This window comes from Nestor notabilis, unplaced genomic scaffold, assembly GCF_000696875.1.
Source record: "Nestor notabilis isolate BGI_N333 unplaced genomic scaffold, ASM69687v1 scaffold15173, whole genome shotgun sequence".
Classification (NCBI taxonomy): Eukaryota; Metazoa; Chordata; class Aves; order Psittaciformes; family Psittacidae; genus Nestor; species Nestor notabilis.
This window is the reverse complement of record NW_009920692.1, coordinates 5969-18919: the sequence shown is the minus strand read 5'-3', so window position 1 is coordinate 18919 and position 12951 is coordinate 5969. Positions and strand designations below refer to the sequence as shown.

The following is a 12951-nucleotide window of genomic DNA, read 5'->3' as shown; positions in this document are numbered from 1 at the left end:
CCAAACCATTCTGTGATTCTATGATCACCACTGCTCCGCAAGGAAAAACCTCAGAGGCAGCACTAGTTTCCCTGTGAGAGGCAGGATGCGCCCTCTTCCCACGAGTGCACGTTAGTTTAACAGAAGCAAAGAAGTGGGGTTTTGTTACCCATCACAAGGGGAACTCGTGTCCTTGCGGTGGTTACAAACTGCTTTCACATGCAGCAGCATGGGCAGACTCTGCCAGGGGCACAGAGAAGGCAAACACAAACCAGCAGCAGTTCTGCCAGGAGACCTTAGCGGAGAGGCCCGGCCCCTGCTAGCCAAGGAGCAGCACCCTACAGCCACGGTGCTGCAGGCTGCTGGTCTGGAAGCCATCCCAGAGCAGCAAAGCTTGCCTGGGGGCACAGGGGCAGGCGCCAGCTGCAGAACCGGTTGCTCAGTGGGCAGGGCTCCTCCTCAGCAACTGGAGGCTCCTCTTGTCTTCGGGGCAAGCGGAGCACAGGCTCTGACCATCCGTGACAGCAGCCCCCTGCAGCCCCTCCACATGGGAGCGGGAGCATCAACATCACCAGCACCACATGGCTTGGACTTGTGCTGCTCCCAGGGCTCCTGCACTGAGCGAGCCCCAGCACCAGCACATCCCACCCCCAAACTGTCCACAGCAGCCCCTGTTGGTAATTTTTTTTCAGCCTCTAGGAGAAAAGATAGAATTCCAGACATCTGGAGAGCCTTAGAAGGAAGCATAAATCCTTCCCATTCCCTAGCCATCAGGATATCTGCAGGGAAAGAACAGCTTCTAGATGTTCAGACAGGTAACAAGAACAGATCTGGAGACCAACAAGAACTGCCTCTTTCCCCAGCTCCCTGCAGCCCTGTCAGAACTCTGCTGTTTTCACCTCATTAGTTAAGTTTCTATAACTGCATGTGCGTGGCCAAGAAATGGGGAGATCAGCTGCCCACTTCTGGGAGCTCTGCTGTGATGTCCCTGGGACAACGCAGTGTGGTCCTGACCTGGACCCTCACCACTGCAGGGGGACAAGGGGGAGCTCAGCTCACCTGTGTTCTACAAAGGCATCAACAAGCTCTTGCCGGAGACAGCAAAGTTTGTGTCTGTGCTGCTTGGGGAACCCCATTTTCTTACATTCCTCTGGCATCTCCTCCCCTTCAACAGGCAGGAAGTTTAGGTCTGGAGGGAAAGTGCGGAGCAGGTCCAGGATGTAGTGACGCCCGTCGTTGCCAATAATGCCTTTGCACTCCACTGAGGAGCACAGCTCCACCTCCTCATTCTTGTCGTTGAGGACTTTGTGCTTCTGGATCTTAAGGGGCCTGCTGGTCTTCTCCAGCAGCTCCAGGTACTTGGGGTGTGAAACAACTGTCTTGCCAAAGTCTATTGACCCATAGATTACACTCTGTTCCTGCTCCCGTTCCAAGATGCCAGGAATAATAGACTGAGCTGTCACCCTGTAACCTCTGTAATCCACCACTACAGTCCCCAGTGTGTACAGCCCTTCTACATCCACAGCATTATAGGTCCGCACACCATTGAGATCATTGGTAGGAGCTACATAAGCAGCAACATCTCCACCAAAGTCCTTGTAATGGTCACGGACATCAAAGCCCAGGCTGAAGAAAATGTTGTTCCAGATGAACATCTGCATCTTGGTCTCTTCACTGGGGTTGAGGGCCATGACATTGCCATCAATGACAGCCATAGCACCTCTCGTTGCTGCTGCAGTGAAGTCGCTGTGAACCTGCAGGCAGGTGAACAGAAGGCTGGGTCAGGAAGGGCTCCCACCCTCCCAGCACCTTGCTCCCAAAGCTCCCTGCAGATTTCTCCTTCACTCCTCCTGACAGCCTTCCAGCAGGCAGGTCAGCTGGCTTCTACTTTTGTGAGCCTGGCTGGTGGCTTGGATGCAAGCTCCAGGAGCCAGAAGACTAGGGATCAGCACTGCCCAGACTCATTCGCAACCTGCGGAGGAGGGCTTAGGTGTAAACATCGCCATTCCTCCCACCCACTGAAAGCAGGACTGGATCAGACAGAACAGCAGAGGCTGCCTCAGGCTCAGCAGGGAGACACAGCGACACGGAGCAGTTCTGCCCTGCAGGGCTGGGAGCAGATGGCAGGCACAAGGCCCTTACAGGATCCTTGTAACAAGGATCCTCCTCTGGCAGTTTCTAACGGGTGGCCCAGGTGAAGTGTCCAGATGGGCAGCAGAGGAGGGGCAGTGTGAGGAGCTGCCCAAACATCCCACGGTTACCTTGAAAATGGCTCGTTCTCTGAGCAGCCTCTCAGGCAGGTTCTTGCGTGGCAGCTCCCGCGTGGTCTGCAGCTCCTCGTTCCAGTCTCTGGTCTGAAAGAGTCAAAGCCTTGTGGGAAGCAATGCACTGAGTAGGAAGGTGCGGGCAAGTCAGCATGCCTGCTTTACGAGGCATTTAGTGAGAGAAGGGAGGGGAAGGGGCAAGAATTCAGGCTGCATGGAGTTCAGAGGAAGTGAATTAGGGGCAGGAATGAGCACTCCTTGTGAGTGGACTTCATGGAGCAGCACTTTGGGATAGATCTTACACTAGCCCAGCTTACGCAGTGCAGCTTCACTGAAGTAGCAGCTTGCTGAGCTCTGGAGGAGGGTGGTGCAGGTTTCATTGGTGTGGTCACACTGCAGGCAGATAGCCGCTGCACTGCCCACAGCCTGCAAGATTTCATGCTACAAAGCTGCAATGAGGCATATGGAATAGTTTGCTCAAAGACCCAAGAGCTGTCCCAGGCCTGGGACATGGAGGAGTGCTCTGCCTTCAGTGCAGTGGTGCTCGGAGCAGGGACATGGGATTTGGACACAGCAGAAGTGGCTCCACTCAGACCTTTCCATGCACAGGGAATTGCAGCCTGAGCAGCACATCCCCTGTGGCCAAGGGCACTGTCAGGAATGAGGACTCCTGCAAGTTACCCCTTTGTGAGCAAAACCTTCCACAAATACCAGAGGCCCACTTGTTATCAGTTAACTGGTTCCCAGCGCAGCAAAGCTCTTGCCAGTGTTCTGGGGCAAAGCAAGGCCAATACCTGTCCAGGTATGTGCTCTTCGTAGCCCAGCCTAGAGGTGTAAGCGTCTTCTGCCCGCACACAGTCCATGGCATGTTCCGCTTGCGGAGCCGTCCAGCTGTACACTTGGAAAGGAGTGGCTATCCTCTCAAAAGGGTGTCTCTGAACGCTGCATCGGGAGTGAAACAATTACACATTTTCCAGAGGAAGATTTCTTTCTATTCTAAGAATTTTCCCCCTGCTGCAACATCAGCTTCTACAAGCACCAGAACAAGAGCAGGCCTCAGGAGCAGCACAGTGACTTTCATTAGCCAGTACGATACCCCACGACTGACTGGCACGGGCAGCATCTCTCAACAGCAGCTGGAAAAGCACGATTCACCCAACAGCCCCTTGTGTCATCTGCCTGCTCTCAGCGGGTGACAGTCTCATCTGTATTTACTTTGGCCCAAGCAGCAACACAGTATAATCATTCTTAAATGGGCAGATAGTCACAGCGGTGGCTGGAGGCCACTGCTAATTTCCAGCCCTTGTCTAGTGTCACTTTCATCTTCCTAATGAGCACAGCAGCAGCGCTCCCAAAAGCCACACAATGTGCCTGTCAGTCTGCACCCTGCCGAGCCCAGGCACTTCATTAAGTGGACTCTAAAGAATGACAGGCTTTTGCACAGGACCTGCTGTCCTGGAGCAGAATAAATGGTCCCTGCAGCAAGGACACGAGAGTAAAACAATACATTGTTGTTCTGTTTGTTATTGTTGTTATTGCAGGAGCTAGAGGAAATTAAAGAAAATGAACACGCACAGACATGTTTAAAATAATTGTTCCCTCTCCTCTGTAAGCCTACGCAAAGCCCTTGTGTTGCTTTCCCTGGTATTCTGTGCTTCAGCCTCTTTACTGGATTCAGGCAGAACCACCTACTGATAAGGTTACGGTTACATCGGGGTCGGGCCCACATTTAGTCAGGGGTTTTGTGGTCGCTGCTGCAGACTCGTGTGTCTCAACCACCCCCCATTATGTGAGCTCAGAGAAAGCAGGCGCTGCAATCCTTGCTGTACCAGTGGCATCAAGCACCACAGAGCCAGCCACAGAGCTGAGCCTCCCTGAGCAACCTCACAACAGACTACTCAAGGCAACTAGAGAGGATAAAGTGCTGCTACCGTTTCTTCTGCAGAGCAGAGAAGTTTTTTTTGAAGGTAGGGCTGATCTGGTTAAGTAGTTCCACCAAGGAATGACTGAGAAAACTGGGGGTTGCAGGTTTGGGATTGAAGTTGTATGCAGTAGACCTGCAAGAGAGAACAGAAACAAAGTCACAAGCCATTGTCGTACCTGAGACTTCCCATACCCTAGGAATGTGGTACATGAGCGCGTTCCATACATGCACTGTATGAACCACTAGGTTCAAGAAGGGCTTGTATTTTATAGCTGGGAAGGACTGATTTCACAGAGCTCCCAAACACATCAAAAGGGCCTTTGCTTCACGAAGAACCCAACAGTAACACACAACCATACCGAACAGTTGGTGCCCTCTCAAGATGCCTTGTCTCACAGCTCCAGGCCTGCCAGGTCCCTGCCTCCAGGTCACATCCTGCCAAACTCTAAAAGGCCACTTGTATCATGTTCACTGTGCCACTTGGTCTTGGGTCCTGCACTCACATGTGGACCCTTGGACTCATTACTTTTAACACTTATTTGTACAGATCGGGGCGGGGGGAACAATGGACTACAAATTATTTCTTCCGCGAGCCAGTTTAACATGAAGCACTTCCACTTCGTAATGAGACAGAAGGTACAAGTGTGCTTGATTTTTATCTTCTATATTTTAAGCTCTCCTCCTCTTCAGGCAGCTTCATTCTCCTTCTGTACATTATAACCCTGGATTTCAAAACACGGGGTTACGGATGCCCAGGCGATTATCTGGACTGTAGGGTCAAAGCCACCCAGAGATGTTCCTGAGCTGATGGTTGCTCAGGTACAGCAGGGCTTGTGTTCTGAAGTTCTCTCCCATCCACCTTCAACTCCTAGCTCTCTGTTACAGGCTGTTGGGCTGGATGGACCCTGCACCTCCCTCAGCAGAGCTGCTGCAACAGCCCCTCACAGTTACTGCATTTAAACAAAACAAAGATGCAGCCAAATCTGTGCCAGCTCAGGAAGCTCTGACAGGCTGTGCTCTTGCTTTAGGGCACAATGAGATAGCTGCAATGGTCAGGAAGGAATTCCTTCCCGACTCAAAATGCTCCAATTAGCTGCCGACATTAAGGGATGTTTAAACTTTCCCTAAAGCACTGGGCATTTATCCACTGCCGAAATGGTACCAGGCATAACTGAACAGCCCGATCCAGTAGAGCAACTCCCACAAACCATGTGAGCAGCGAATTAAAATGGGCTATTTTCCACAAAAAAGAAAATAAAGCAGCAACTGCTTGTTTGTTTGTGGGTTCTTTTCCAGGAGGCCATCAACAAGGAGGAACCTGTTACTCACTGATTCAAGTAGAATCCCCGGGTGGACGCAGTGATGCTGACGTGCCGATCCTCCACCGTGATGACACACAAGTACATCAGGTCCCCGTGCATCTTCCGGTTACCGGGTGGTGGGTTCCAGCCACTCATTGTCAGTACCTTTAGGCACTGCAAAGGCTACAGAAGAACACAACAGAAGCAAACCCTGTCAGCTTTCCTTGAGTTAAGAGCTATTCCATGTACATGCCAGATTCCTTTCACCTGCTGCTCTCGCATGGCTCCAGAACAAGAGCTCACAAACCCCCTGGTCTCAGGAGCACAACCTTCCTCGAGCCATGTGCAGTCAGTAATTGGCCTCAGTTTGCTGCCTTGCACACCGTAAGACTGGTAAAAACAGACACCCTGGGCCTTTGGGCTGCACAAGGCATGGATTTCTTGCTGTACTGGTTTTCAAATGGCAGCTTCTAAACCGGAATCCCAGTGGGAGGGTATGGGAAAGCTGAGGGCAATTTCTAGTGTTCTGCAGATCCAGTCTCCAGGACTTTGCAGACAAATGCTGCTCTCCCTTCCCTGCCACCCCTCCCATAAGACTGGCCACTTTACACTCTGCAGGTGTCCAGACTCCATGTCCAGTGCTTTGCACACAAGCTCTTGGACTTTATTCTTTTGGCTAAGCAGTGCTATCCCAGCACTCATTAAGCATCGAGCAGAGCAAATCCCAAAGTCCACTTCAGTGCAGCTCTCAGTCCCCGAACACCAGTTTCCTGCAAGGAATGTGTGGATAGCTGTTTGAATGACACAGGAGAACTCTACCTTCCAGTCTCTGTTCTGGGGCTGAAGGGCACACAGGGGTCTCTCTTTGCTACCTGGCAGGATATGTTCAGGAGGGGTGCAGTCAATTTGTTCCATTTCAGTACCTTTCTTCTTCCGTTTTCCACTGTCTAAAACAGACAGAGAAAGAAAGTCAGTGCTGAAAAAGACAGCATTGCCTTGGCCAGCAATTATTCAAGGAGGAATGCAGAAGTTCTCCAGCTGCTTCTCTGCACTCCGGAATGATGTGGGACAGCTCCCTGCAGTAACTAAGCAAAAGGAGTCAGGGGAACGCAAACACTGACCACAGCAGAGAAACCTTTTTGCCCGTACCTCCCAGGTCTCCTTCAGTGAAGACACTCAGGAAGGACAGCGAATTACAGTCCACACCATTGAAAGCATCTGATGGGTCAAGACTCTTCAGCAGGTCCCGGATGTGACGCACGTGTATCCTGGCTTCTCGCACTGTGTATGGCTCTGTTGAGCAAAAAGGGAGGAAACAAACTGGAATTACACAGTTGCTTACTGCTTTGGCACACAGGTCTCCAAAAGGAAGCACGGGAAAGGTCTCCCAGGTGGCCAAGCCCACTCCCGATGAAAACCCTCACTCATTCCCTCCCGGGGGCTGAAGGAACTTGCCTTCCACCACTTTGAGCAGTGAGCCCTCCTGCAGCCCCTCGATCGTTTTCAGTTCAGCGAAGTTATCGAGGACATTGCCGTCCAGCTGTAGAGAGAAGCACGTCCGATGGCAGGTGTCCTCGCGGTCCATCAGAACTTGGTGGATCTCCTGCACCATCTCTTGAGGAGACACCTCACGGAGGGAAGAACACAGTTACTCTCAAGCCTCACACGTGTTCTTGCTTTATCCCTCTGCTGCAGAATCAAACCCCTCTTGCACCCCTCCAGGCCTAGAAAGGCAAACCCTGGCTCTCCCTCCTGGGAAGATCACCTCTGTCCCTGCTGGGAGGGCACTGCTACCTCTGGCAGGGTCGGTCACCCCAGCTCCATCCCACAGGCTCAGCACCCAGAGGAGTAACAGTCTGGTGCTGTGCCGAGCATGGGATGGAGGTGGTGGAGAGCAGTGAAGGAATAGAAAGTGGTGGGGTGAAACAGGGGCTCTTCCCATATCCATCACTCTGCATTTGTGGTGAGGTTTGAATGGTGCACACGGAGAACAGATCGTTTCCTGCACTCGACCCACCATGGTACCCACAGTGCAGGAAACCTCCTTGGCTTATGCATGTGGGCTGCTGCCCTCCCTCCTGCTCTGCTCCAGCACCTCTGACACTGCTCACAAGCTAGGACCAGGGTAGTTTACATAAGCTGCTGTAAACAGCGTGGCCTGCTATTATTAGCTTATTAAAACTAACAGCCAAGGGGATTTAAAGGAGACAAAAGCTAGGCTGAGATACAGCAATTTCACTGCACTCTCTGCTGCTCCGGGGGAGATAAGACTTCCCCTGGGTTTAGAATCCAGGTGCCTCTCCTCAAAATTAGAGATACTTCATTCAAATGGTTTTTGGTGAAGTATCAAGCTAAATCAGAGTATAAGCAAGGCACATCAAAGCCTGTCCTGATATGGCAGCGTATGTCACAGTCCACAAGATACAGGCAGAGCTCTCTGTGCAGAAGGGAACAGGAGACTGCATCATTCCCTGGATCTTCAGGCTGGGGCCAGGCAGCCTGTTGCTCACATCTCTTCTTCCTTCCTTTGTCTCTAGGCAGCTTCTCTCCTGCACCCTCTCTCACCTTCTCTCCTTGCTGCCTCCTTCCCTAATTAATCCCATCAGAGGATGGATGACAAATGAGAGAGCTGTGAGCAGCCTCAAGATCCTGTCCAGACCATGGCGTGTAACAGAGGCCTTCCTGGGAGCAGTTCCCTGTCCCCTTCCCTGCCTGGCTGAAGGGAGGGTGCCGTGTGTGCCCTGGCTCAAACCCTTCCCTCCCTCCTCCTCCAGCACCACCTCCATTCCCCTCCCCAGCTGGTGAAGGAGGTACCTGCAGGGAAAAGGGCTCTATCCCGGGTGCACAGATCTTGACGGTAAATCCTGTGTCCTGTATGACAATGACCTCCTGGTCGTTCCCATCTTCTCCTGGGTCAGCCTCCTCGTGGCCATTCTGCCTGGCATCCTTCTCGCCCTTGAGGCTCTCATGCGGGCCACTGCCATTCATCAGTGCCATGCCAGCTGGGTGCTCTGGGTGAAAAGAGAGGGATTTAGACAAGGTCAGAGCAGATGGACTGTCCTCTCCGAGAGGAGAGGCTGGTGTGGACACCAGCACCGTCCCCTGGCCAACTCACGTGAACCAGGGGTTAAAAGGCAGCAAGCATTTTATTCTGCACTTGGTGTTTACTAGACATAGGTGTGCCAGGCCCTTCCCCTCACAGCACAATTAACATGCTCTCGCTCGCCCGCGGGGTTTGCATCTTCCACGATGCGGAGAGGGGAGGGAAGGAAAGCAGGAAGGATGGGTCAGTGTACAACACATTCAGCTGTCTTAAGAAGCCTCTTAATTAAAAGAAATGGGTGTGTGGTGCTTTGCGGCCCGGAGGCAGCTGTAACCTCTGCACCAACATGTTACCCAGCTCCTAACATCCCTCCTGGTACGCTACTGCTCAGCCAGGAGGGAGGAGAAGGATCGGCAGTTGCATTGCTAAGCGGCACGTCACGTGGAGCCAGGTTACTCCACAGGCACACAAACAGCTCCCACGCCCCTGCCCGCATCTGGCCACCCTCTGCATTTCCAGAATACTTCCCAGAGATCCCACGGTGCCAGGGCGAGGCTCTGCACAAGCGATTTCATTCGAGAGAAAGGTGACGACACGTTGAATGCTCCTGTAGGTGCGTCACAGGGACGGGAGCTCCGCTGCACCCGCCCAGAAGGGTTTGTTTTCTTTTCCAGCAAGGCGCAGAGTGTCAGAGAGCTGATAAGATCTCGGAAGCTGCCACCTCCTAGAGCAGCCTACACCCACCAAACCAGGCTGCGACCATGCTGCAGAGGATGGAAGCGCTGCCAGGGCAAGCTGGAACCATGGAAAGCGCCACTGATGAGAGGATTTGAGAGGGAAAAGACTCCCTTGCCCCAGCCTGGGAGCAGCGCATCACTCTGACCCATCTACCTGGGCAGCAAAGGCTGGAGGCGAGCAGGCACCACACCCCATAGGGTGTGTTAGCAGCATGGCTGCCCCATCCCAGCCATGCACATCCGGCCTCTGGACCCCAAAGTCACACGTGGGGCTTCCACCCTGGTGCTCTTGGCACCCACTCACAGGCAGTGCAGATGGAGCAGGCTGGGCAATGGGAACAGCCTCTTGGAGAGGCTGCACCAGTCAGGGCAGCAAGAGCCAGGGTGACACCCCGAGGCTGCTGAGCTGCAGCCTTCCAGCCAGCTCCATCTGGCAGGTCTCCTTCCTCCTCCTCACCACCAGCTGCGCTCCAGGGGAGATGGCAGCTCAGCCTCCGTCATTTCTGGAACACAGACTGGCGCTGTGGCTGCAAGACCTAAAGCTGTGACAACCAGTTCTCGCCCATCAGCCCCAACTGCTCCAGCAGCTCAGGAAAGTCATCCAACCTCCACCACACGCAGAACAGGGATGGAAACGCTGCATCCCCTTGTGTGCCTCCGGAGCCAATACAAGGCTGCAGCAACAAGCCTTGCTCAAGCGTCCCCAGAGGATCATTCTCCTGCTCCAGACTATGACTGCCAACAGCAAACCCACCTCAGAGTCTGTCAAGGCTGAATTAGAACATGGTGAAAGAGCAAGAAACAAGGGAAGCATTCCCATTCCAAAAGGCAGCAGGTACCAGAGCGACCTTCAGCAGCCCCTGCTGCCTTCAGCGTCTCGGCAGCTGCTGCTCGTGTTCCCTGTCACTTCCCGCATGTCCCTAACGTGAGCTGTTCATTTCTTTGACAGATGAAGCCACAGGCAAGCCAGGCGAGAGGCCTGGCTCCAGCAAGCTGCAGCCATGCTGGAAAGGAGGAAGAAAAGCTCCACACTAGAGAGCCCCAAGAGATGTGGTTTCAGGACAACCACACCATGCCCAGCGGGAACGGCCACACTCCCAGCCTCCCCAAGGACCAGAAGGAGGAGGGACAGCAGGAAAGCTATCGCAGGAACACTGCAGCCAAGGCTACTAGCACAGGCTGACCACCCAGGCCACCGAGCCAAGCTCTGCCCTGCCCCTGCCCACCTAAACAGGGCAGGACCATGGAACTTGTGCTCCTGCTGTAACAGCCAGAAAGGGGAGGCAGAATTTGGCTCCAAGACAGGCTGTAGCCCTGCTCTGCAGCCTGCTCTGCACCACGCTCCTGACCCTGGTCATCATGCGACAGGCTTGGCCAGGATGCTTTCCAACCCTCCAACTCATCAACCCGAGCAACATGGTGCTGAAGCCACTTCTGTGCCACAATGGTTGGCAATATGTTCCCAAAAGGGACACTGACACCTTTGAGTAAACATGATTTTGTTTTATGTCTTTTTTGTAAGCAAGATCCATAATGAAAAGTTACCACAAGGACCACACTTCTGCTTTTCACTGGTGGGTGGTACCAGAACCCCAAACTAGTGACTGTTTCGGAAATCAGAAGACTGTTTCTTGTCTGTAGAAATACAACAGTCACACTTCCCATCCCTCTATCCCTACTTGAGTGAAGACTGGGCCAGTCCAGCTCTGCACTCTATGACTGAAGAGACATGTAGAGGCAACACCTTCATGTCTCCATATGCCAGAAGATGCAATGCCAGCCAGCACTGTCTTAAGTTTAGAAACGCGAGTTGAGCCTGGAGTGAGACAGGCCGGCTGTCCTGCACGTTCACCCTCTGATGCAAGGCCAGCAGAGCTTGCAGCGGGGTTCTTGCGGATGGGTATGTCTGGATGAGAACAGCGGGGTTTGTTTCAAGCCCAGCTCACAGACGAGGTGCTGGAGGACTTGCTGCCTGCTGACTCACCCCATGTGCTCTCCCGGCGGGAAGCAGAGCTTCACCCTCTTGCCTTAAAGTGGGTCACTGGTTCTTACCACGGCCGCAGACCGGCTGTGCCACGGCCTCAGGCAGACAAGCAAAGCATCAGTGCTCGATTCCAGTGTGCTCAAGTGGCAACAGGGACACCCGAAAGGCACCTGCACAGACCTCCCTGCTGTTACTGACTCTGGGTTCAAGCCCCACACGGGCACTAGCTGTGCTCAGTGGCCAGCCCTGGCCCGCAGGACAAGGCACCATGCCATGGAAGGCAGCTCAGTCCCTGGGAGCATCACAGCCACTGCTCAGACAAGCAGGGAGATCCCCCCTGTAATGCCTTGGCCTCAAGATGCCGCTTTGTGGTCTCTACCTTTGGTAGAGGCTGTGGCCTCCCGGCCCCCCCCCCCCCATCCCAAGGGATGCACGAGCATTCCGGCAAGGACCCTTCTTGGCGCACACCCGCAGGCGCAGCCGAGGCTGCTGATCTCCAGCTAGCGCTGGCCGGCTGCCGAGCTGTAACACACTGTTCTCATTGCTACTCGGAGCACAGTGTGAGCAAACCTCAAGCACACGCAAGATGAAAGCATCAGGAGAACGGCCAAAGCCAAACACTGAAGAGGGGAGGAGACAGCACAGACACCACCTCACTGGGAGGAACCGGCCCACAGCTCGCTCCCGTCTGGGAGAGAGGATCAGTGTAAGGATTAACCTTCATCCTTGCACCTGGATAACGCGACATGCCAAGGTGAAGGCCCTGTTGTAATCATGCTTCGCATTTAGAGTGAGCCTGCAGAGGTGGCAGGCACCTCAGGATCCTGGCGTGAAGGAAGGTGCACACCTGAACTTGGGACACTGCTGGCTGCATACAGCATAGATCACGGGAAGTGTTCGTTAATAACTAATGAATGTTCAAACAAATCTAAACCAAGTCGGCACTCATGCTTTTCTTAGATTATCCGGTCAAAAGGATGCAACATTATGTTGCTGTGAGTTAGCCAGGTCTGGAGGGACTGGTCTGTAGATGAGTGCACCTCTGTGGTACACACCCTGGGTGGGATATGTCACCACCTTCCCCCTTTTCATTCTGCTGTGAAATTAAAGCATCACCTCCTCTCCCCTCTCCTCATCCTGCCCCATCCCACGGGCACACGCAGCCACCCAACCCCCTTACAGGCACACAGTGCTTTGGCTACATGAAGCACGATAGAGCACCATGCCGCCGAGCACCTAGAAGTGTGAGCTTCTTTTTCTTCCTCTTCTTCTTCTGCTGCTGCTGCTGCTTGAGGGGCAGTGCCTGCGCCTGAGGGTCAGGATCACAGCTTGACCTGTCACCGGGGCAGGCAGCAGGGTCTGTCACTACAAAAGCAGTACTTGCATCCCGAGCCTTGGACGAGGGTTGTGCCGCCTGTCCCCCCCGGCGAGGTGTCCTTTGCACCGGTGAGGTGTTCCCCACGCTCGTCCCAGGAGCGCCTCCGTGTTCCAGCACGCTGTCCGGACCCCTCGAGGCTGTGTCCAAACTCAAGGCTGCTCGTCCCTTGCCGTGGCCCCGGCCGGTGGGACGTGCTCCAGGGGCCGCATCCCCCCCGTCAGCTGCTGCCACGTGCTTCTCCCGGTGGCAGGATCTATGGGCTAAGCTGCTGTCCTCAAGTTTCACGCAGCTCTGGCAGGCCTCAAGCAACTGAGCATGATCGACCAGCCCCGGCGGCCCTT

General features: G+C 53.9%; 1 protein-coding gene across 1 annotated transcript in view; it reads right to left on the bottom strand.

The window, feature by feature from the left end:
- Window positions 1-1034: 1034 nt before the first annotated feature.
- Window positions 1035-12951, bottom strand: part of LOC104402823 (clustered mitochondria protein homolog) — a 12274-nt gene continuing 357 nt past the window's right edge. The window contains exons 2-11 of the mRNA XM_010010805.1: window positions 12469-12948; window positions 8283-8479; window positions 6924-7095; window positions 6618-6761; window positions 6288-6415; window positions 5497-5651; window positions 4175-4300; window positions 3038-3185; window positions 2241-2333; window positions 1035-1733 (exon numbers count right to left, since the gene is read on the bottom strand). Of these exons, the coding sequence (XP_010009107.1) occupies window positions 1035-1733; window positions 2241-2333; window positions 3038-3185; window positions 4175-4300; window positions 5497-5651; window positions 6288-6415; window positions 6618-6761; window positions 6924-7095; window positions 8283-8479; window positions 12469-12948 (2342 nt within the window). The remainder of the gene's footprint in view (window positions 1734-2240; window positions 2334-3037; window positions 3186-4174; window positions 4301-5496; window positions 5652-6287; window positions 6416-6617; window positions 6762-6923; window positions 7096-8282; window positions 8480-12468; window positions 12949-12951) is intronic.